Source organism: Anabrus simplex, chromosome 2 (assembly GCF_040414725.1).
Source record: "Anabrus simplex isolate iqAnaSimp1 chromosome 2, ASM4041472v1, whole genome shotgun sequence".
NCBI classification, from domain to species: Eukaryota; Metazoa; Arthropoda; class Insecta; order Orthoptera; family Tettigoniidae; genus Anabrus; species Anabrus simplex.
The window spans coordinates 1,002,689,184-1,002,714,406 of record NC_090266.1 but is presented as its reverse complement, the minus strand read 5'-3'; the positions used below and the strand labels follow the sequence as shown (position 1 = coordinate 1,002,714,406).

The window sequence follows — 25,223 nt, the reverse complement described above, 5'->3', positions numbered from 1 at the left end:
GTTCAAGATTGTAAATATCACCGGATTTCTTTCATATTGAAGAAAAAGTCGGCACTTCAGATAATGATAAACAAGTGGGGATTATATCCATAACATGTTGAAGACAACAGCCAACTGAAATTTTGTCTATAGAATCGATCCAATCAAAAAATATTTCGCCTCAAATCGATTTTGAGTTCAGTTTTTCACGAATTATTTTCTCGGCCTGGAAAAGAATGTCGCATATACTTTTCGAAGGGTGTGTTAAAAGCACTTCATTATTGCTTGAACCGTAGCCTGTTATTTCTGAGAGAACTGAAAATGTACTTTGATTATTGTCACGTAGAGAATGGGCACAGGGCGAACACTTAATAAACTTTGAAGGAAGTATATGAATATTGTTACTTGGTTAGTAAAATAATAACTAACGATGGCAGAAGGACAAAATAACAATCAGACTAGCACGAGGAAGGAAGACCTTTCTTACGAAAAGAAATTTACTCACTTCGAACACTGAAATAGGTATTAGAAAGATGATGATTGTTGTTTAAAGGGGCATAACCGCTAGGTCATCGGCCCCTAATGGTACGAGGTGCAACAAAATGCAAATTAATATTAAAACTTCAAAATGTATCGACTAGAATCTAAAACAAATGGTGATGAAAAGGTCTTTTGGGCATCAGAAAGCACAATAGGATAGTAACTCAAATTTTGTTCAACATTAGATTGACCTTTTAATTCTCCATTAGCTGATGCACTCCCATCTTCAGTCTTGTTTCTTCTTTTCCTAATGGTGTCTAGATTCTTTTTCCTGTTGGAAGTTTCACACGACTTAATCTCACTTGAAAGGTATTTCAGAAAATTAGGGAAAATGTGAGACACCGCTCCTGGACGTAATTTCCATCTCACAGGAGACACAACCACTTTTTCACCATTCATTGTAAAATTATCTGATTTTACTATCAAATCATCAGAGAAATGAACTTGACAAATTCTACTATTACGCATTAACACAGTATCCTTTCGTGGAACAGCTCTGGCCCATTTTCCAAATTTATTTATATCCTTCGGTGGTGAAAAGAATCTTAATACCATTAACTACTCTACCATAGCCTGACTTACAGCCAGGCACAAAACAGTATGGCATGTTGAACTATTAATTTAATCAAGCCACATAACACACGTGCTTTAAGTGCACAACACACAATGAACTGAGTTTAGGAACTGAAAGCAAAGAAAATTCAACTTATTGACTTGAAATATCTCGCACAATAACATCTCCAGCACTTTCCTACACATGGTTTGCCGGTCTGCTGAAGTACGTGTTGGACACCGTCGTTCGCAGTGCTCCCAGTGGCGTGTCCACAAACTACCACGCTATAATGGTTGAGTTATCACACTTGTTATTATATTCGTCATGATTAAACTAAGAGAACTAGTAAGGAAATTAATTGAATTAGTGTAAGAAGATTGTATAGTGAATTGTTTCTATAATATAAAAGAACTAGTAGCGAAAATCATTCATTGGAAGTACATATGTTTGATCTTATTTTCCAATTTTTGGGTTATATTTAGCTATTTTTTAAGAGCATATTTAATGGCTTATAAAGGAACTCCTGCAGGACTAAATTCCAGCACCTCGGCGTCTCTGCAAACCATAAAAGTATGTTCTGAAGAAATGATTAGCATTTGAACCATGTCGGTCCCCATCGATATCTCGGCGCACCACCACCGACTGGCAAAATATGCCTGCGGTCTCGTCGCTATAAACCAAAGGTAATGGATCAGTTTGACTTGAGCAGATGAGCAGGATGTCTCGCAGACGTATGCAAGAACGGTACCGTCAAATGAGTGAGTTTGAAACAGTTTGAGAGAACATGATGCATACATCCGGGTAACTGCTGCTCTTGTGGGACCTTAGTGTGTCGGCAGTGCAACAGGTGTGTACAGAATGGTTCACAGAAGGTCACAAAATGAAGTTCATCTGTGATTCAGCTGCGATCCAGGCAAGATTTAACTCCTGATTTACCTTACCCCACCTAATTTTATTGACTTGGGTCTTCAGTGCTTAATTTCTGAATATTTTAGCTGCTTAGCAGTGTTATTTTATTCACAAGCTTGGAAAACTTGTATATAGAAATTGTCGATGTGTGTGGTTTTAATTTAGCTGCCCCTTCTAATACTTTTAGAACTCAAGAATTGGATTCTGAGAAATCTCACGAATCTAGGTCTGTTACCAGAATTTGTTTTCATTGGGGCTCAAAATATAGTATTATTAGCTTGCTTGTTTCTAGAATTCCAAGATATGATCTTTTCAACTTTTTTAGTCCTGACCCATATGAGAACAAAATCAAAATTTGAAATTTATTGTTAACATAGCAATCTGTGCAGGCTACAGAACATATGAACATCAAAACAAGTTATGCATCACCTATGTATGCCATAAACACATTCCTCCTTGACCTACATTGACGTAATGCAAAACACCTCTTCTTTTGAACTGTCTGAATGTGTAAACAAACTTGGCATATAGCCTCATCTATCCTAAGCATACCCAATTTGTTGAATGGCTGTGTGGCTGTTAAATGTGTACCTTTGTTCAGTCAATGTATGGACATTCTCTGATGGCAAAACAACAGATAGCAATATTTGATCACACACCGATTATTGCTTTATGTCAACAAGGACTGTCAACAGGAGATGTTGCAATGTGAAGAGGAGTGCATACCTGCCAACTTTTACAGTTTATCTGTAAAATTTACAGAAATTGCAGCATTTTACGGTTTTACGGATGGACAGTGTCATTTTATGACTTCGCGGACAAAAATTTGAAACATTAACATTTGATAATCACTCCACTTCCGTACAATTGATTGTTTGCGTGGGTCGAAGGCAAGTCCACGATAGTCGATAACTCATTCTTTGATATGATTGGTATTTTTAACCGTGTGATGTTTGTGACATTATTGGAAATGAATTTAAAGCCAGGATAACGGTTCTTCTGTGTAAATCATAGGTATCGACAGGCTCTGCTCCACAAACTCTTTGTTCCGCTCCGTTCGCTTGTTGTGATTTAACCTATATATTTTGACCACGTGAGTGTTTGTTGTTTGCGACGTTGGCGTTCCTTGATTGTTTTGGCCTTTTAAGGTTATGACATATTTTAATTAAGTGTTCGAGTTTTTGTGTTATAACTTCGTACTTCGCAGTTTTCTGTATTCATTGGACTAATTACATTCGTTCCAGTGACTGGGTATACCGCTATTAGTGAAGCCCATTCAATTATAAAGAAGAATAAGAATTACATTCGTTCCACGCGTGTGTATGTTTTTTTACCATGTGCATATTCTTTGTTCATGAGGTTGGGGCCGTGTTCATTGAATGCTTTAAGACTTTGTGTGCTTTGACATGTTTTAATGAGGTGTTTGACTGCCTTGAGCATTTATGTTATAATTTTATGTAACGTTCAGTGATCCAGGTTCCTTCCGATGTTTCAGTGGATATCAAGACATTTGTTCTCGGACATTTTCATACTCTATATTCCTATTGTAGATTATCATGGATAACTCCAACAAGAAACGGTACTTGATTCATATTCAAAGAAGTGATCATGAGTTAGTTATTGGCATTCAGACTTCGAACCTAGTGGATGATCTCCAGGATACAGATAAATCCCTTTTCTTTTCATCAGTGAGAAACTACTTTTGTACTGCCTGTGACTACATCATCAAGTTTCCACTCAAGGTTGATATGTTAAAGCATGCTCAAGTTGCTAGGTTAGACAAAATTGAGGATGCACAATTTCCTTCCATTTGTTTTTTCGTGGAAAATTTTCCTATCATGATATGCAAGGAAGAGGATGAAACTTCTACAGATGAGGTGGTGAATGAGCTTCAGAGGCAGTTCACAGCTCTTCGGGTAGATGAAACTTTGGTTGCCAATCAAGATGCTGCAAGTGATTCCAGTTGGGCACAAATATCAAGAATTCGTGGAGCCGGTGGACTTCTCAAGTATAATCGAATTTCTAGAGTAATGCTCTCTATTATCACCATACCCCATAGCAATGCAGAATATGAATGTGTTTTCAGCCTTGTGAAGAAAAATAGAACAGAGTTCAGATGATCCATGTCCATTGAATCTCTGAAGTCTATTTCTATTTTGAAGACCAGGGGTTCTGGTCCCTGTTATGACAAAACATTTTCTCAAGACTTTTTTCTAGGGAGCCAAAATGGCCACAACTATGACTTTAAAGTTGAACTTGTCGGGCTGAGTGGCTCAGACGGTTAAGGCGCTGGCCTTCTGACCCCAACTTGGCAGGTTCAATCCTAGCTCAGTCCAGTGGTATTTGAAGGTGCTCAAATACATCACCCTCGTGTCGGTAGATTTACTGGCACGTAAAAGAACTCCTGCGGTACTAAATTCCGGCACCTCGGCGTCTCCGAAAACCGTAAAAGAGTAGTTAGTGGGACGTAAAACGAATAACACTGTTATTATTAAAGTCGAACTTGCGTGAGATTTGCAGTGTGTGTTATATTATTTCTTGCCTGTGTTACGTTAAACAAGTTTTATTGTGTAAAGCCTTTCTCAGTTGCCCCATATCTGCTTAATTTATCAAGGAAATCGTGTTATGTATGCTCCAAACTAATATTCACCATGCCTGCTGCTGTTTAACATGGATTTCTTCTTGATTGTCAGGTTCATCTACAAATCATTGACCTATGATGTAAATAGATATTTTGCTGAAGTATCCTGTTTAAAGCATGAATTATTGTATTTTGTAGCCCAGATGTATTATTATTTTCATCAAGCCGGGGTATGTCGAGAATCGTTAGATTTTTTATGTTTTTGTTATCTACACAATTCAGTACATAAAATGTTTATTGTCTATTAAGAGACATTAATATACAATCGTTAATTGGGACATGTTATTAATAATCTTGACCATGATGGTCGGGATTGGATCCGTATTGACTTAGTAACAGTAAATATGTTGGAAGATGGTCCGCCTAGTCAATACTATTTATTTATTTACCTTTCACCTTAACATCTAGTACATGTTTCGAGAATATTATGCATTCTCTTCCTCAGCTAGTGGATTAAAATTCAGTATACAATAAGACCTTACTAAAATAGGGGGGCCCCCATTAAAAATTCAAAACAATGAGTATTACAATGTAACACTTAAAAATTTGGATGGTACAAACATAGAATTAAAATCCCATTTTGTCAAGTACAAATTAAAAACACAATATAGTAATGTCTAATTAAATACAACGTCTTGTGATGATATGAATTCACAGTATCCTTGAAGTTGCCTTGCGTAGTTCAAAAAGTTGAGTTAGGAACGAATGAAATTGCACTAAAACGTGAAGTCCTGCCGATATCCACCGTTAATGGGTGTTAAAATGATGTCTATTTAAATTAAAATATTGGACACAGCGTGTGAATTTACGGTGTCCTTGGAATTGTAATACTATCTTGTGAAGTTCAATTGGATTTGTACAAGATTAAATGAAGTTGCGTTAAAACTTGGAGTCCTGCCATTATCTTCGGTTGATAGATGTATTATGCAGCCAGGTTGAAAATAGGTTAAAATGGTCTATAAAAAGGAAATGAAATAGAAATTAACAAAAGGCTCCGACATGAACAAATGAGAATACAACGGGGCAAAAATATTAAACCTTACCAATGTGATGATGTAAATATTACGTGTGGCATGCATGTGTTGGATAGATGTGAAGGCAGCTGATGTTGTATGGCAACTGGTTACAGAATTACATTGGGTTGCGTGGTGGATGGAAAGAGGGGTGGAAGGAACCGCCCCTGATACTACAGTCATACTTACCCCCTTACACGCTTGACATCATTTGGCCTCTTACTAGGGTATTGGGTTACCAATTTAAACAACTGATTATCTTCTGCAATGTGTTCATTTAGGCTGTTCTCATTATCAGATTTTTGCAATTTGTATATTTCTAATTTCTCTAGGGCATTCATTTGTTTGCCTTTGCTTAATGAATGTAATAAAGTCATATCACGTTCAATATTTGTGAAATGATGGTTGCTTTCATGCATGTGTTCACACATTGCAGAGTATCTAGAATGTTTTCGTGCATTGACATGCTCTTTATACCGTACCACCACACTTCTACCTGACTGTCCGACATATTTTTTTCCGCAATCTTGGCATGACAGTTTGTATACTCCTGACTTACTGAACCTACTGTTGGTGTTTACGCTATTCGAATTGAACAATAAATTATTATTATTATTATTATCTGTCCTAAAGGATACATGGATATTGTTTTTCCTAAATAGTTTAACCAAACTGTATGATTGTTTATTAATGTAAGTGAAGGTAGCGAATTTCTTTTTTTCTTCCTTATTTACAAGTAGAGTGTTAGGTCTATTCACGACCTTACTCTTTATCCTATTGACATAGCTTTTGGGGTAACCGTTTCTTTTGGCAATATCTTGTATAATGTTTATCTCTTTATTAAAATCATTTCTGTTTAATGGTATTCTTACTGCTCTATTGATGAAGCTGTAAAATGCCGCTTTCTTATGTTCTCCTGGGTGGTTCGAGTCTTTCCTAATAACAACATCTGTGTGTGTAGGTTTTCTAAATACTTGGTAAATCAGGTTTTTATTGTCTCTGGTTACTGTTACGTCTAGGTAGTTTAGACTTTTATTATCTTCTGACTCGATTGTAAACATTATATGTTTATCAAGGTTGTTTAATTGGTCAAATAGTTCGTTTGGCTTGAGTTCTTGTTCATTAATGATAGCGAACGCGTCATCAACAAACCTTAACCATAAGTCTAATCCTTTTATTTTACCAACTATTTTATTAGATTCCATATTGTCCATAAATATATCTGCAAGGATACCAGACACTGGTGATCCCATGACCAACCCATTAACTTGTTTGTACACGTTGTTGTTGAAAGTAAAATAGTTGTTTTCTAATATGAACTTTAATAAGTTGATGAATTCATCAATTTCTACTTTACTCAACGAACTATGTGTGTTTAAGTTGTTCTTAACAATGTTGATAGTCTCCGTGATCGGAATATTCAAATACATATCTTTCACATCAAAGCTATGGATTGTATTAAATTGCGATAAAATTAAATTTTTTGTCCTATCACAAAAATCTATGGTATTGCGGAGACTTGTATCTACAGTAAATCTGTAATTTTTCTTTAAAAACGTGTGTACAAATTTGGCCATCTGGAGTTCCTACTTCGGGTACTTTCATTTCTAGCCAAGCCCTGCATGTTCTATAAATTTGAGCGAAATCAGTGGTGACGAGTAGGGAATGCCCCCTTGTAAGTTCTTTCTTTAGGTTAAATGGTGATAAAGGTATCGTAAAAGCTCTGTATACTAGGCTGAAAAAAGAAGCTTGTTTATGTGATTTCAGTTGAAGGGAATAATTTTTCATTGTAATTGGGGTGTGTGTCAGTTTTCTATATACTGTATCTGAAAGTCTAATCCAAAATCTGTACGTGTTATTTTGATATCGAGGAAATTTAATAAACCGTTGTTTTCACCCTCTTTGGTGAATTTTATGCAGCTATCTGCCTTGTTTAAAAATTCTAGAATTTTTGTACTATTATTTTTTTGGTGGTTTGTTATCACGAATGTGTCGTCTACATACCTCAACCAAAGGCTTAGTCCTTCTATGTTCAGTTTAATTTTAGATTCTTCCAAGTTATCCATATAGATATCGGTTAATATCCCTGAGCTGGGGTCCCCCTTGGTGAAGCTTAATTGGTGATAGATCTTGTTATTGAAGGAGAAATAAATGTTGTTCAATACAAATTTAAGTAGTTTAATAAATTCGTCTATCTCTAATTTACTTAGATTGCTATGTTTGGATAAATTGGACTCAATTAGTTTGACTGTTTCGTTAGTAGGTATGTTAGAGTACATGTTAGTGATATCAAAGGAGATAATTTTGTGATGGGGTTGCAGGTTGAACTTTTTTAATTTTTCATCGAATTCTATTGAGTTTTTGACTGAAGAAATATTATTGAATTTGTAATGTTTTTTTAGAAACTGGTGTATAAATTTTGTTGTGTTATATGTGGGGCTATTCATGCTACTTATGATTGGTCGAATGGGTATGTTGTTTTTGTGTATTTTAAGTAGAGCTTTTTCCTTTGGTATTGTTGGGTTCATGTTTATCACTTTCTGTTGTTCTTGTTCTTTGAATAAAAAATTAGAATTTTTAAGGATAGATTTTAAATTTCTTTCTGTTCTGGGGATTGGGTCTTTGTTCACAACAGTATAGGAATTGTCTGAGAAAAATTCTTTGGTTTTCTCAATGTAGTCGTTTTATTTACAAGAACTATTGTTTCGCTTTTATCTGCCTTAGTGACAATTATGTTATTAACTTTTATTTTGGTTTTTAAATCCTTTATTTGCTTTGATAGGGTCTGATTAGAATCTGTTTTAATTTCTTTTATAAATTTGTGAGTTTCTTCTCTATTTCAAATTTAACATTGTTCTGTGTTCCTATCGGCAGCTTCCCTATATTAAACTCAATTTCTGCTATTATATTTTTTAGATCTTCTGTTTTGTATGGGTTGGACCAATTAAACTTCGCTCCTTTGTTCAATATAATAATTTCTTGATCAGAAAATTTAGTGTTTGGTAAATTAATTGTCCCAATGGACCAGCATGTTTGGCCGATGTATACCGTGCCACAAGTACAGGAAGTTTTGTACACCCCAGGGTGAAATAGTGAGGATAATTTGTTCCTAAACTGTGAGCAATTTTGGTTATGGTGTAAAACACAGTTTTGATATTGTTTTTGCAGAGGACCTTGGCAATTCAGTTGTCTTGTGGATATAAGGCAGATAGGCAATTCCCTTCACTTTTCTTTCTGTGAGCTTTGCTTAGTTGTCCCTCTGGGATGCACGGCTATATGATTACATTGTTATAACCATTACCCTAGAACGTGACTGTGACTGTATCCATCTCCTCCTGGATATTTGATGGCTCACAAATTCGTGTGGCTCTCGTGGCGAGTGTCGTGAGAATGCCCTGTTCTTGTGCTGGATGGTGGTGAGAATCTGCATGGAGGTACCGATTTGTGTGGGAAGGCTTACGATGGACGGTGTGTCCTAAGGAGCCATCCGGTTTCTTTCTTATTAGAACATCCAAGAAAAGAAGGCATCCGTCCGACTCCATCTCCATAGTGAACTTAATTGAAGGACGTTGGTGATTTAAGTGGTTTAAAAATACATGAAGTTTCTCAGGACCTTCTGTACATACCACAGATGTCATCAACATACCTCCCAATAGCTGGCCATACACGGACAGATTTTTTTGCAGGCCTCGCCTTTGGGGCCAGATCCGACAGGCCGCCTGCCAGGAACGACCTTCAGAGACCCGGCCTGCAGCTCACCATCAACTGTGACACCAAGGCTGTCGTGTTGTGCAACATAATCTGTCAACATTCCAGACCCTCCCGTTAATTGAATGATCCCTTTGTTCCCGGCAGGCCAAGCCTTATCCGCTGGCCTTTCAAACTAGTTTCAAATCCTTGCAAGTCGGGTCTGCCATATTTAGAACTGTGCGATGGACATCAAAGCAGACAGTGTCCAGAGGAAAAAAAATACTGTTGCAGCTGTTGGAATGTGCATTTTGCTGTATGTTAAATCATGCAAACAGAAAAATCGATCGAAGTGAATGAAATCACGGATAGGAGAACGAGACAGCTTTAGTCACATGCATCTGATACAACACCTGAGAGAAAATGAACCGGACGATTACAAGAATTATTTGCGAATGGACCACAGCGATTATGATATAGGTAAGCATGTACCAGGCGAGTTGGCCATGCGGTCAGGGACACGCGGCTGTGAGCTTGCATCCGGGAGATAGTGGGCTCGAATCCCACTGTCGGCAGCCCTGAAGATGGTTTTCCGTAGTTTCCCATTTTCACACCAGGCAAATTCTGGAGCTGTATCTTAATTAAGGCCACGGCCACTTCCTTCCAACTCCTAGGCCTTTCCTATCCTATCGTCGCCATAAGACCTATCTATGTCAGTGCGATGTATAGCAACTAGCCAAAAAAAAAAAGTAAGCATGAATGGATTTTTCTCGTTATGATGTTAAATGTTTGATCTGTCTCAGTCTCATCCTTGGCTTTGACAATATGAAAGTGACTGAGGTATGAGCAACGCTAGTAATACAATTCCTTATGCAGCCAGTTCCTGTTATGAATGGTAAGAAACTATCAGTCATAGGGTCAGCTGGTGCGTGCATTTCAGTGGGCTTGGCAGACTGATATGTGAGCAACTTCTGGTTCAGTGAGGCAAGCAACGGGAAGCTACCTCACCCCTCATTTCCCTAGTATGCTTCTTCAGTGATGCCTAGGATAATGTATGACAGCTGTTGGCATAGCTGTGGAGGATCAAACCAGCCTTCGGGCTGAATACCAAACATACACAACACATACATAATGACGTGTTTACCGGACGAGTTAGCTGTGTGGTTAGGGTCACGCAGCTGTGAGCTTGCATCCAGGAGATAGTGGGTTCGAATCCCACTGTCGGCAGCCCTGAAGATGGTTTTCCGTGGTTTCCCATTTTCACACCAGGAAATGCTGAGGCTGTACCCTAATTAAGGCCATGGCCGTTTTCTTACAACTCCTAGCCCTTCCCTATCCCATCGTCGCTATAAGACCTATCTGTGTCGGTGTGACATAAAGCCACTAGTAAAAAAAATGACTTGTTTTGCGTAGCTATTACTGGAGAACAGTCTAGTTGAAAGTGTATTTACGGTGGATATTGTAGCTTCTAAGCAGAAGGAGGAAAGGAGGATACTGAAGAACGCTTGATTGCAACACTGCGACGCCTCATGTTTTAATTCGTCAGAGACACGGCCGCTCTTTGTACATATGCCTTCTATACAAGAGGCTTGATCCGTGAGGCGAAGTCTTTCCATTGAGGCACTGACAACAGGTATCGCCTGTAGCAGATAACGCCTCGAACTGACCTCGCTCGCTAACGAGCAGTTCTACCCTGTCAAAATGCGTCACAAAAGGCCTCTTCTGTCACAATTCCTTCCTTCCTTCCCGCGTATGGCCTGCTAATCTGTCAACATTCCAGACCCTCCCGTTAATGAAATGATCCCTTTGTTCTCGGCAGGCCTAGCCTCATCCGCTGGCCTTTCAAACTAGTTTGAAATCCTTGCCAGTCGGGTCTGCAAACAGAAAAATCGATCGAAGTGGATGAAATCATGGATAGGAGAGCGAGACAGCTTTAGTCACATTAGTCTGATACAACACCTGAGAGAAAATGAATCGGACGATTACAAGAAGTATTTGCGAATGGACCACAGCGATTATGATATGCTGTTAGGTAAGCATGTACCAGGCGAGTTGGCCGTGCGGTCAGTGGCACGCGGCTGTGAGCTTGCATCCGGGAGATAGTGGGTATGAATCCCACTGTCGGCAGCCCTGAAGATGGTTTTCTGTGATTTCCCATTTTCACACCAGGCTGTACCTTAATTAAGACCACGGCCCCTTCCTTCCAACTCCTAGGCCTTTCCTATCCTATTGTCGCCATAAGACCTATCTGTGTCAGTGCGACTTAAAGCAACTAGCAAAAAATGGCAAGCATGAATGGATTTTTCTTGTTATTACATTAAATGTTTGATCTGTCTCAGTCTTATCCTTGGCTTTGACAATGTGAAAGTGACTGAGGTACAAGCGATGCTAGTAATACCATTCCTTATGCAGCCAGTCCCTGTTATAAATGGTTTGAAAATATCACTCATAGGGTCAGTTGGTGCATGCATTTCAGTGGGCTTGGCAGACTGATATGCGAGCAACTTCTGTCTCGGTGAGAAAAGCGATGGGAAGCTACCTCACTCCTCATTTCCCTAGTACGCTTCTTCAGTGATGCCTAGGCTATCTATGTATGACAGCTGTTGGCATAGCTGTGGAGGATCAAACCAGCCTTCGGGCTGAATACCAAACATACACAACACATACATAATGAGTTGTTTACCGTGATGTTAGCCGTGTGGCTAGGGGCGCGCAGCTGTGAACTTGCGTCCGGGATATAGTGAGTTCGAATCCCACTGTCGGCAGCCCTGGAGATGGTTTTCTGTGGCTTACCATTTTCACATAAGGCAAATGCTCGGGCTGTACCCTAATTAAGGCCACGGCCGCTTCCTTCCAACTCCTAGCCCTTCCCTATCCCATTGTTGCCATAAGGCCTATCTGTGTCGATGTGATGTAAAGCCACTAGTAAAAAAATGACTTGTTTTGCGTAGCTATTACTGGAGAACAGTCTAGTTGAAAGCGTATTTACTGTGGATATTGTAGCTTCTAAGCTGAAGAAGGAGGAAAGGAGGATACTGAAGAACACTTGATTGCGACACCTCATGTTTTAATTGTCAGAGACACGGCCGCTCTTTGTACATTTCAATAAATTTCTCTAGCAGTGCCTATCTCCACTCAATGCTTTCCTTACAAGAGGCTTGATCTGTGAGGCGAGGTCTTTCCATTGAGGCGCTGGCAACAGGTCTCGCCTGTAGCAGATAACGCCTTGAACTGATCTCGCTCACTAACGAGCAGTCCTAGCCTGTCAAGAGCATGTCACAAAAGGCCTCGTCTGTCACAATTCCTTTCTGTGTATGGCCGAAGCAATAGCCTCGTTCTCAAAATGCTCCATAAAGAAATTTGCCACTACTGGCAAGAGTGGCCTTCTTATAGCCACCCCATCTGTCTGTTCATACAATTGCCCACCCCACAAAAATTAGCTCGAAGTCATGCAGTGGTGAAATAGGAAGTAATGTCCTCAGGGAACAGATGCTCAACGAGAGACTTGACAGAGTCAATTGGCACTTCAGTGAACAAGGACTCCACATCGAAACTCACCAGAAGTGCATTAGGTTGAAGGGTTACGGTTGTCAACTTATTGACGAAGTACAGAGAGTCCCTAATGTTTGATTCGGTATGTTCTATATGTGGCTGAAGCAACTTGCTTAGGTATTTAGCCAGAGCATACATAGGAGAACCTATCGCACTAATAATTTGTCTGAGGGTAACGTCTTCTTTATGGAGGAGTAATTAATGTATGCTTCAGCTTCACACAGTTGGGAACGATGTTATGGTTATGACATCTCAAAAGAAAGCATAAAGAAGAGAGGAGAATGGATTTATTTCTCCTTAATTTGCTGAGTTAATAAACCTTTGTAAAAATATCCTCCCCACAGAGGTTTTTAATATTAACATTGATGCTTTCACGGCCAGTAATTGTAGATATTTTCTACTCCTAAGGCCAGGAGAGTACCTCCAGCGCACTAGCAAGGCTCTTGTTATGGAGAGAGTGCATCACATTCGTAAGAAACTGGACTCAGTCTCCCGAGAGTTATTTCACTTACTCCTGCTTTTAAGCAACATTCTTTCGCAGGAATTGTGGTTGTCGTTCGATCACATTACTGTTATACAGGCTGAACAAAAATTCGGCCAGGTGTCATTAAGACAAAAATCTAAGTTCCTCCTATTGGCTCAAAAACAGGCAGTGTCTGCATGAACCCAGATGCTAGCAAAATTGTCATCAGTCTTTCCAAGAAATCCTTGGATGAGATCCAAATGGCAGTTCTAGCTAAGGGACTTAATTTTGCTGTCGCTCCCTCTAAAATTCCCACTGATTAGGTAATTACTTCCGTTGAGGCAGCCATACACAAACTACCTACAGATGAGGCTGAGGAAGTACGAAAAATGTGTGAGACTTATAAGGTCTGCTGCTGAACCCATGCCTAATTTAACTAGAGGCGAGAAGAGAGCTCTGAATTAACTTAAAGATGACCCTCAACTCACCATTCTCTTGGCTGATAAGGGTAATAATAATAATTTCGTGTGGCTATTTCTAGCCGAGTGCAGCCTTGTAAGGCAGACGCTCCAATGAGGGTGGACGGCATCTGCCATTTGTAGGTAACTGCGTGTTATTGTGGTGGAGGATAGTGTTATGTGTGGTGTGTGAGTTGCAGGGATGTTGGGGACAGCACAAACACCCAGCCCCCGGGACATTGGAATTAACCAATTAAGGTTAAAATCCCCGACCCGGCCGGGAACCGAACCCGGAACCCTCTGAACCGAAGGCCAGTACGCTGACCATTCAGCCAACGAGTCGGACGATAAGGGTAATGTGACGGTGGTAATGGACACTGAGGAGTAGAAGAACAAGATCTCGGCTATGTTGTCAGAGCCTGTGACCCTACCACTCGTGTGTCCAACCCCACTGTGAAGCTCTTAAGGCAATCTTCAATTTTGAAAGAGGAGACTAAATATCTAACTGGGGGATGCAGTTTCACCTAGATTATATGGACTTTGTAAAATCCGTAAGGAAGACCTTCCCCTCAGACCATTTGTTAGTGCAATAGGTTCTGCTATGCTTTGGCTATATACCTCAGCAAGTTGCTTCAGCCATATATAGGACGTACTGAATCATATGTACTTCGTCAATAAGTTGTCAACCATAACCTAATGCACTTCTGGTGAGTTTCGACAAGGAGTCCTTGATCACGGAAGTGCCAGTTGACTAGGTCAGTCTCTCATTGAGCACCTGTTCCCTGAGGACATTACTAAACTATTTCACCACTGCATGACTACAAGCTATTTCTTGTGGGGTGACCAATTTTACAAACAGACAAAAGGGGTGGCTATGGAAAGTCCACTCTCGCCGGTAGTGGCTGATTTCTTTATGGAGCATTTTGAGAAGGAGGCTATTGCTTCAGCGCCTGTCATGTCTTGTGGAGGTATGTTGAGGAAACATTTGTGGTATGGACAGAAGTAACTGAGAAAACTTCATGTATTTTAAAACCACTTAAATCACCAACATCCTTCAATTAAATTCACTATGGAGATAGAGTCGGACGGATGCCTTCTTTTCTTGGATGTTCTAGTAAGAAAGAAACCAGATGGCTCCTTAGGACATACCATCTATCGTAAGCCTCCCCACACAAATCGCTACCTCCATGCAGATTCTCACCATCATCCAGCACAAAAACAGGGCATTCTCACTACACTCGCCATGAGAGCGACACGAATTTGTGAGCCATCAAATATCCAGGAGGAGATGGATGCACTCAGATCACGTTCAAGGGTAATGGTTATAACGATGTACAAATTCATAAAGCCGTGCATCCCTGAGGGACAACTAAGCAAAGCACACAGAAAGAAAAAGTGACTGCCTACCTGCCTTATATCTACAAGACCACAGAGTGAATTCTCAAGGTCCTCTCCAAAAACAATATAAAAACCGTGTTTTACACCATCACCAAAATTGCTCATAGTTTAGGTAAAAGCAAGCACAAATTATCCTCTATTCCACCCTAGGGTGTACAAAATTCCCTGTACTTGTGGTAAGGTATACATTGGCCAAACATGCCGGTCCATTGGGACTGGCATCAAGGAACACCAAAGAAATTTCCGTCTCAACCAGGCAGACAAATCAGCAATAGCTGAGCATGCCCTATTGTCAGGTCATGATGTTGTGTTCCAAGATATTCAAGCTCTTACCCACACCAGACACTACAGGTCCAGGATTATACAGGAAGCTATGGAAATACGTAGAAATCCTAACAATTTCAGCAGGGACACTGGCTATCAATTAATCCATTGACATACTATTTTTAATGTACTGAGCATGAACATGTATACCATTTATTCATGCATAAGATATATAGTTTTACACTACTAAGATTTATAGATGTTATCCACAACATATTGAATTTTAATCATACCATTGTTTGATGTGATTAAGTGCAGCACCCAGAACAACAATCTGAAAGCTTTCAACAGTGTGAAACACCCTATAACACTCTCAGTAATGCAAAGCCACCAAATACTTTTCACACTCGTATCACATTGCACATTTCTTGCCGGTCTTGCTTTCAACATAGTCACGGCCTGGTTTGGAGTTGTAAACCTTGTGAAATGTGCACAGTGAACTCATTCAGAGTGAGTAGGGATTTTTTTCTGTGAATAAGTGATCAGCAAAACCGTTTATTTCAGTAGCTTTCTCATCCCTTAAAGAGTTTTGAATCACGTGTTGAGCAATGTCTGGAGGGGAGGGATCTGGAGGGAGGATCCCGTTTATGATAGATTTTAATCCAGAATTTCATACAAAACCATGTTTGGAAGGTTTATCGCCTGTTTTGCTCCATTCCCAGCCATCTTCCTTTGTTTTTGTTTTTTATAGGCATGATGGACTTCATTATCATTGTCACCTTCAAATGCGTCATCACTGTAATGTGAAAATTTTTGTTATGCTGCTGTAACTTTCATTGCTAGTAAATAAAATTGTATAATTTTCTAAAACTATATCACTGCCCAATACACTCTGACTATCCCATAATATTGCAAGTGCCGGGCTGAGTGGCTCATACGGTTAAGGCGCTGACCTTCTAACCCCAACTTGGCAGGTTTGATCCTGGCTCAGTCCGGTGGTATTTGAAGGTGCTCAAATATGACAGCCTTGTGTCGGTAGATTTACTGGCACGTAAAAGAACTCCTGCTGGACTAAATTCCGGCACCTCGGCGTCTCCGCAGACCGTTAAAGTAGTTAGTGGGACGTAAAGCAAATAACATTATTATTATTATTATTATTATTATTATTATTATTATTATTATTATTATTATTATTGCAAGTAGTCCACTTCATGACCGTATCGATGTGTATAATCAACAAGAATAATTAAAGAACCACCTAATCGATACTTTATTTTTTGCGTTGGGCAAAATTAAATAAACATATTTTTTCCATAACCTAAAGATCAACGATTGTGCTTATTGTCCAATATTTTTCATCTAAGTTTCCTTATACAGCTGATGATGACCACTAAGTGGTCGAAACATGTTCTGTGAGTGATAATGTTTATTTAATTTTGCCCAACGCAAAAAATAAAGTATCAATTAGGTGGTTCTTTAATTATTCTTGTTGATTATCCCATAATATACGTTCAGTTTTATTCCTTGTAATACAATGTTTATTAGGATCAGCCATTTTTGCTGATTATCAAGCGGGTAATCACCCTACTTGGAGAGTGATTGCATGCTGCAATCTATGATGTTCATTCCAACTTCAATAGAGAGAGCAGATTCTCAGCTTTTAGGTGGTATACGGCATGTCATGCCATCTATGGACAGAAGGCTTGAACTAGTTGCACCAGACGAGTTGGCTGTGCGGTTAGGAGCCCGCGGCTGTGAGCTTGCATCCGGGAGATAGTGGGTTCGAATCCCACTGTCGGCAGCCCTGAAGATAGTTTTCCGTGGTTTCCCATTTTCACACCAGGCAAATGCTGGGGCTGTATCTAATTGTACGTACACATTAAGCACCTCTAACATGAAAGCCTGAAGAAGGAATACGGAAGACACGAACTTTTAAACCCATCAAGTGTTTTATACACATGTTTTTAGTGTTTTTAATGTGTTCAGTATGTACGTACAATTAGTTTTAAGCTTAGGTTAAGTTTTCACAATCATATTTAAACCTCAAAAACAATTTTACTTTCATGGATTTACAAATGAAATGACAACATACATCTAACTCATACCCCCATTAGACATCCGGATGTGCTAATGGATGGCAACATCTTTTTAGATAAGTAATACAAACCAATACCTAATAAATGTAATATCATGATTTGTCAGCTGATGATGACCAAATAGGGTCGAAACCGGTACTGATGTAAGTCTATATTTACAATAAACAGTATTGATAAGGTGGAATTTCTTTCTTATCCATATATGTGTGATCAGTCAATACGGACATGAAACTCGTAAATAACGATAAATAACGATGAAGAGGTGGACGCCGAGTAGAAGTCGATTTACCAGCCTATTGTGAACTACTATGAGGACTTAATATCACCTAGACAATATTTCCGCCGATGGACTCATGATCAGAGCTCGAGGCACAATCCCTAAATTTCTTGTACAGATATGGGATTCTTTCGGTCTCATCTGGACGTGACTTCACGACATCGCTATCGCTGCAATACGAGGTTCAATAACCATACTCCACAACCATCTATATAACACTTGAAGTACCACACATCATGCCACATTCCAAATTCTTTCCAAACTTATTCCTGAGCCTTGTGATGGGTATTTCTATCCGGCATATTATCAGACTTAGGGCAGGTTCTACCATCTGCTGGTAAAGTGTCTGGCAGCTGCCCGGGAGGTAAACTACCTGGAGGTGTAAATTGGCTTGCATCCAACCACCTCCGCGCAAGCGCTAGGTAGCTACCCGGAGCTAGACACCAATATATGAAGTTGGCTAGACTGATTTTCAGCGACTTCTCGCTTTCGTGTGTGGTGCTATCTATCGTCAGATGCATGAAACTCATTTCGATTGTCTTATTTCCCTGTGTTTGCGTCTACTATATTATCACCTAAAAGCCTAATAAGGGGAGTCTTAAGAGTTATGGATAACGATTTATGTCAACCTTTCGTGATTTGAATCTATGATCTTCAATTTTTTTTAAATGGAAACCTACAACCTGTTTTCCAGTCATTGACCTGGTCAGGGATGCAATGAATGAAACCTATATAGGCTGTTATTACAATGGGGTTGCCACGCCCAAGGTGATTTATTAATGAGTGATAAATGCTATGAAATGATAATGGAGAGTGTTGCTGGAATGAAAGATGACAGGGAAAACCGGAGTACCCGGAGAAAAACCTGTCCCGCCTCCGCTTTGTCCAGCACAAATCTCACGTGGAGTGACCGGGATTTGAACCACGGTATCCAGCAGTGAGAGGCCGACGCGCTGCCGTCTGAGCCACGGAGGCTTTACCTATGATCTTCAATATCAATACCTAATTGGGATTAAAATCTCGAGATAACATTTTCTTACGCCAGTTATAACCTGTCATGTAAGGCAGCGTTTTTGAAAAGTATTCTCGTAGTAGATTGGTCAAGTCGCTCGCTCCGTAATAGAAGGTACGCAGGTTTTCATCGTGTTTCTAATTTACATTTTAAAATGTATTTTCGTTCCCTGCCGTTGTTCTTAACTCTCTTTTACGTATATACGTATATACAAACACATCTTCTTACGGACTTATTGCCTTTGAGCATTCTATCTGCAGGCTTCTGTTAATTGATTAAGTATCTCCACGATGTTCTATTTGCAACTAGTTCTGTGACCTCGTTTAGTTCCACATGCTTCCATTTATTGATAAAGCATTTCATTCTAATGTTTAACTTCATGAAGATAAAGTTGGAAGGTACTGTAAATGTAAAGAACTAATCGGGATAAATATCCATTCATAGGAAGAGGAATTCGGGAATGGAATAGTTTCCAATTTCTTCAAAATAATTTACAAAAAGATTATGTAAACAACTAAGGGAATCTGTTACCTGGGCGACAGTCCTATGTGCTATTAATCATAACATCACTTTCTATAAGTAGCATACATATAAAGCAATTTTCTAGTAGACATAATATTGTGATTAAATATTTCAATGAAATATATTATTAACAAAAGAACGTATGAAAAGAGGCATACAGATTAACACAACGCTAATAATGGAAATAAAAAATATTCGTCATAATAAAGACTCGAACCTGCATACCTTGTATTACGAAGTGAGCGTGTTAGCCATTACGCTACGAGAATGCTTGAGGTAGTTAGGATACATACATTAAGTTATACTTCGTGTCTGAAAACTGAAAAGTAGAAAATTAAAGCCCATTTGAAATGATTTCCAAATAGATTTTGATTTTATATCCTTTTAAAGTTTCTTTACGAAAGCTTGACGTATAAAATGTGTTCCCTAAGATACCGATGCGAGAGGCTGGTGTGACTGTTGCAACTCAAGGGAAGCATTAATGTTCAAGGTCCTGCAATACAGTATCGGCCACTGTTACAGTATCATGCTTTTTTAAGTATACTAAGCTAATTTAAGTTGTATTTCACCAGAAATACAGCTAATAATGTTCAACTCTCAAAACTTGCCCTGCAGGTAAAGTCTTATCGGGCACTCGAAGTGGCTGATAAATTACGCGCCGGGTAACTACGATTTATGCTGCCGATAGCGCTACCTGGGGGTGGTCGAACGGAAACATCCTTTTACGAGGGCAAGTTACGCGCTACTTTACCAGTAGGTGGTAGAACCGGCCCTCAGAAGTCAAAATACTGTGGAGTCGATATACTTTGTCCTTGTGGCAGCCTCCTCATGGGGGAAGTTGTATTAATAATAAAATACAAAATTTATAAATACTAACGTCTAAATTCAAACTTTCATTATTAGAGAAGTCTTCCTCACAAATAGTCAAGCTTTTCTTCTGAAGACATGGAGCAATTTTTTCTACGAAATGTAAAGATTTTCAACTTCTTTCGTTGACATGCCATGAGCCCAAAAGCCCACATTACGTCTACAAGAACGGGCCATGAGAGCATCAATATTAACAATTCTGTGGCTAGATAAAGCAACACAGGTGGTCACTTTCTCACTATGATTGCGTGTTTTGTAGACTATTTTAGCTATTTCTGTTGACCAAAAGTTATTGTTTTGATTATTTGGAGTCCCATCATTGTAAAAATATGCTATATCGGAGAACCATATATTGAAAAGGATTTCTTCTTTACCTTCTACCCATAAAGCATGCTGTAATCTTCTCTCTTTGTGCATTGCACCAGTGTGTTATACCCTCAGCACTGTATAGCGAGAGATTCCCATTGCTATTTATGGTCATTGAGTAGACTTATACGGACTTTGCTGCATGGCTACTCGTCGTGCTTCGTTGTTTTGAGGATAACACACAGCTTGTGCTGTGGTCTCTTTTATTCCTGCACATTGCCTGTCTGCACATACAGTATTTCAGTAAAAATGAAAGATGATGTTCCGTGTAGGGGCCCCACTGAAAAAGAAACATGGTTTGAAATTTTCTATGCATTACTATCACGCTCAGCATAAAGCAACATAGTTTTAGCCTGCTGTTCAACAGAAAGGTGACTGTAGTTGTGAAAACACAACTGAAACAATGATAATTGACAATCAGATATATTACACTGACCTCCACATGTATTTCCTGGAAACAGTTGAGCCATGCACAAGAGTTGAATAGTATTTGACCTGAGTTTAAAAAGGTGTGGTTGTTTCTTTAAATATGTGTATTATTCCAGGAATACTGTTCTGAGTTAGAGTCCCTGATGTGTGAAGTTATGATGTCTGGCGAGCAGGCTCATCCAGCAGCCTGCAAGCATGCCAGCTGAGAGCGATGGGGAGTTGTGATGTCACGAACTGTGGAACGCAATCAAGGCCATGTTGCATCAGCCGATAGAATGTTCTGTTCTTTCCATCATTCATATCTTTTGAATGGATTAAGGTGCGAAGAGATGAACTATGTTGTCCTGTAGCCCAATTTTTTATGATTATGACTCCCAAGATTGAAAATAATATGTTAAGAATTAAGGGATATATTAGAAGAAATAAAACAATCACAATTCTTTGGAGATCCTGCATAAAAAGGCAGGCATTTCGCCTGTCAAGTCAGTCTACTTTGTACCACAGTCGAGGTCAGACAGTCGGCTGTTGGTCATTCTGCTGCCGTGATGTAAGTCGCCAGTTCGACACTCCGATGAAAGTTTAAGTCGGCGTACTATTGAACTCTGATTCTAGAACGCATCTACAAGACTTAGAAGAATTAAAGTATCACTGGCATGTGGTATTAGAACTTGCGTATGAGTTGAGACGTGAACAGTTAAGGTGTTTAACTATTTACGAGAACAGTGTGATCCGAACTTACATTTCCTCGCTAGTACGATATTACACTACCAAGTACTTAAACATAATTTGATATTTGAATTACAAGAGATGATCGGATTTGAATGACTGTGTTTAAACTTTACAAAGTGATTTAACATTGAATGCTAAAGTGATAAAACTTTGTTGTTAGTGAAACGTCAAAACTGTACATAATTTTGTATTTAACCGTAACAAGTGATAAAACTGTCCTGGTAGTGAAACATAATTCAGTATGTCAACAGTACAGGTGATTGAATTTTGTGATAGTAAAACATCAAAGTGCACGATTACTCTACCAAAGTGTTAGAACATTTAGTCAAACTATACGTTTATGTTGCAAGCTACTAACGCAAGTAGTTGAATTTAACCGTGCTATCAAACTTAGGATTTATTTTCCAAGTGACTAGATTCTTAGTACTGTGGTTAAATAAACTGGTGCAGTTAACATTTCTTAATTATCCAGATAGGACTTGTGTTGAAGCCAGGACAGCTCTAGAAAGGACAGTGTTTTCTTTTTCATCATTATTCAATCGTGAACGGGACTAAATTCACAGAACAAATTCTTTAGTTTCATTTTTATTTCAAGACTTAATTCGAACTTGAACTGTGCAAAGTTTGGAAGTGGAATATTTCATTTTCTACGTCATTATTCAGCTGAAGTTCTCATATTTAACTTTGATAAAGTGACTTGTATATTTTCCGTGGCTGATACATCACAGGTTTAATTATGAGTTCAATTTAATTTATTGCTTAACTCAGTCCAGTAGTAATGACTGTGTACGTCAAGTTCAGTGATATTACATCACAATTATCCAGTGCAATCAAACTGTGAGGACAGTTATCGCTGCTTGTGATTTGTTTAAATTCGCCATTAACAATACCTTTTGTTTGTGCAGATCAAACACTTTGAGTCCATTTTGAATCTTAGTGCAGTGTTTCACCCAATACTACGAGTGCTCCTAAATCATCTAGATCTTCTAGATATTCTAGACCTTCTAGAAATTTGAGATATTCGAGACTTTCTCGGAAGATGGTGCCACTACGAACGAACATTGCGATCCCGCAGTGTACCAGGACCAGCTCAATCCCAGGAGAAATACTCATTGTAACAGCTGTGCTGAGGTGATGTTGAACTCTGACTTTATTTTATGAATAAACTTTTGTGCAAAATTAAAAACATTCCATTATACTTATTTTACTTCCCTCTCCTCTGTAACAAATGAGGTAGAGATCAGACACCCCTGTGTTGAGTCTCGTGTTCAGCTAGCCGATGTAATCAACTTTTACTGTTACATTATAAATGTGTCAGCTGTTCATATGCCACCCTTACATCTCGAATGAAAAGGTTTTACTGAACTGCTATGTTAACATCGAGTCTCACGCCTCTCTATCTGTGCCATTTGTATAGTGAATAAAACATGTGTAATCCTGTTAAAAATGCAAAACAGCAAATAATATGCTTAATTATTCTATTCCACAATGAATGTTCTTTCACAATATGTATGTCCGTACAGTGTCCACTTGTTCTGTCAGGAGATTATTTGAAGAGAAATTCCCAGGTGTTTGAGTTTCAAGTCGTAATGTGATTCATAAATTAGTTAATGAATTTGATGCATCAGGGAGTGTTCATGATTAGAAGCACACATTCTTTCATAGCCAGGAACAGGTTCGGCGCCAGCTCATGAGGCTCAAATGGCTCGATTTGCAAGATGATTGGCCGTTTGATAGTCCTGACCCCAACCCTCAGGACTACAAATTGTTGGTTGTACTTTAAATTTTGGCTTACAGTTGCCAGTATGAAGCACACACTTGTGGAAAATTTCCTTCTAGATTCTCTCAGTAATTCATTTGAAGAAGAGAGTTGATTTTCTCAAAATTCAATTCCCTGAATCAATTATCATTGTTGTCGTGTGATCAGTGGCCACAAAGACTTGTGCATAGTTTGCTTCTCAGTGTGGACATTTTGATTAGTGTTTGTCTTTATAATATATCTCCAAAATAAATATTGCTAAGATTTGAAAATATGTGTTACTATTCCTTATTGGTTCACTGAAAACTGTGATGTTTGTGTATATATGGTATAAGACTGCATATATATTGGTGCTACGTATGTTATTGAGAATTGCAATGAAGTGTTACTGATGACAAATTTTAGTATGAAGTGTCTGAAATTTTATTTATAAATAGCTTTCTTTTCACAGGTCAAGGCCAATCTTCCACCTTATCCATACATCATTGGACTTACTGGAGGAATCGCTAGTGGAAAATCATCCATGTGCAAGCGTATTGCAGATCTTGGAGCTGGAATCATAGACTGTGATCGCCTGGCACACAAGGTGTACCGTAAGGGTGAGGTCTGTCATCAACTTGTGGTGAAAAACTTTGGTGAACATATCTTGGATTCCCAGGGAGAAGTGGATCGCAGGAAATTAGGTGATATTGTATTTCAGAATAAGGTGAGCTTAAGCTGCAAGTATGCAGTATAACCCCGATTTTGCATGACCCCAATTTAACGGAAGAAATTTACAGTACACGTTATAATTCTCATGTTAGGTCCATATTGAAATGTACGTAATGACAAAGTATGTTACAAGTGTTATTTTTAATATTCACCTATTCAATACAAAGAGATCTAGTCAATTAAGAATTAAATCTTATCATAAAAATTTACAAGGGACATGTTTTGCCCATTTTAAGGGCATCATCAGCCTCAAACTCAAACCTGAAAGGTGAATAACCAGGATCCTGATTGTTCTTACAAATCATAAAAAGAGGATATCATTGTAGGTGTTGTCTAACATAAAATTCTTAGAATGTCCTTGGTTAAAATCGTAGTATCAAGCTGCATGTCACAAGTTCACAAGATTACACTCTCCGGAGCGCTGAGTCAATGCGCCCAAAACCTGTTGAGGGTAGAGCAATAAACAGCTCAATCCTTATAATGAAGTAGAAATGTGTTTCCTAGATTGCACTCTTCGGAGCGCTGAGTCAATGCACCCAAAACCTGTTGAGGTAGAGCAATGAACAGTTCAATCTTTATAATGAAGTAGAAATGTGTTTCTTTGAATAGGTACTCCTATTGGAGGATAAGAAAAAGTAAAGCTGATAGACTGTTAAAGATGTTAATTTTGTATGTTAAGATAAGACATCAGTCTTATTTAAGTAGCTGTTCAGCTGTCTATAGTCGTATTTAATTGGCTTGAAGGAGTGAAAGTCGAATGTGTTACGATAAGATAACAGTCTTCTTTAAGTAGTTGTGGGAGCAAGGAAAGGTATTCGGTTGTCTATAGTTGTATTTATCTTGCTTGAAGGAGCGAAAGTCGAAGGTATATTGACGTTGATTACAGCTTTTTGAAGTACGCTTGCGAGATGGAAGGCAGGAAATTATCTTGTCAAAATTAATATCCATTCAAAGTGCAGGATTATCATCCCTGAGATTTATTGATGAATAACATGCTG

At 38.8% G+C, this 25,223-nt stretch overlaps 1 protein-coding gene across 2 annotated transcripts in view; it reads left to right on the top strand.

Annotated features, from left to right (window-relative positions):
• Ppat-Dpck (Bifunctional Phosphopantetheine adenylyltransferase - Dephospho-CoA kinase) overlaps nt 1-25,223 on the top strand; it is a 329,132-nt gene that overhangs the window by 194,389 nt on the left and 109,520 nt on the right. For both annotated transcript variants that reach the window (XR_010859349.2, XM_067141882.2), the window contains exon 4: nt 23,966-24,220. Coding sequence is in view for 1 of the 2 variants with exons in the window: in XM_067141882.2 (XP_066997983.2) it covers nt 23,966-24,220 (255 nt within the window). In the remaining variant the exon portion in view is untranslated. The remainder of the gene's footprint in view (nt 1-23,965; nt 24,221-25,223) is intronic.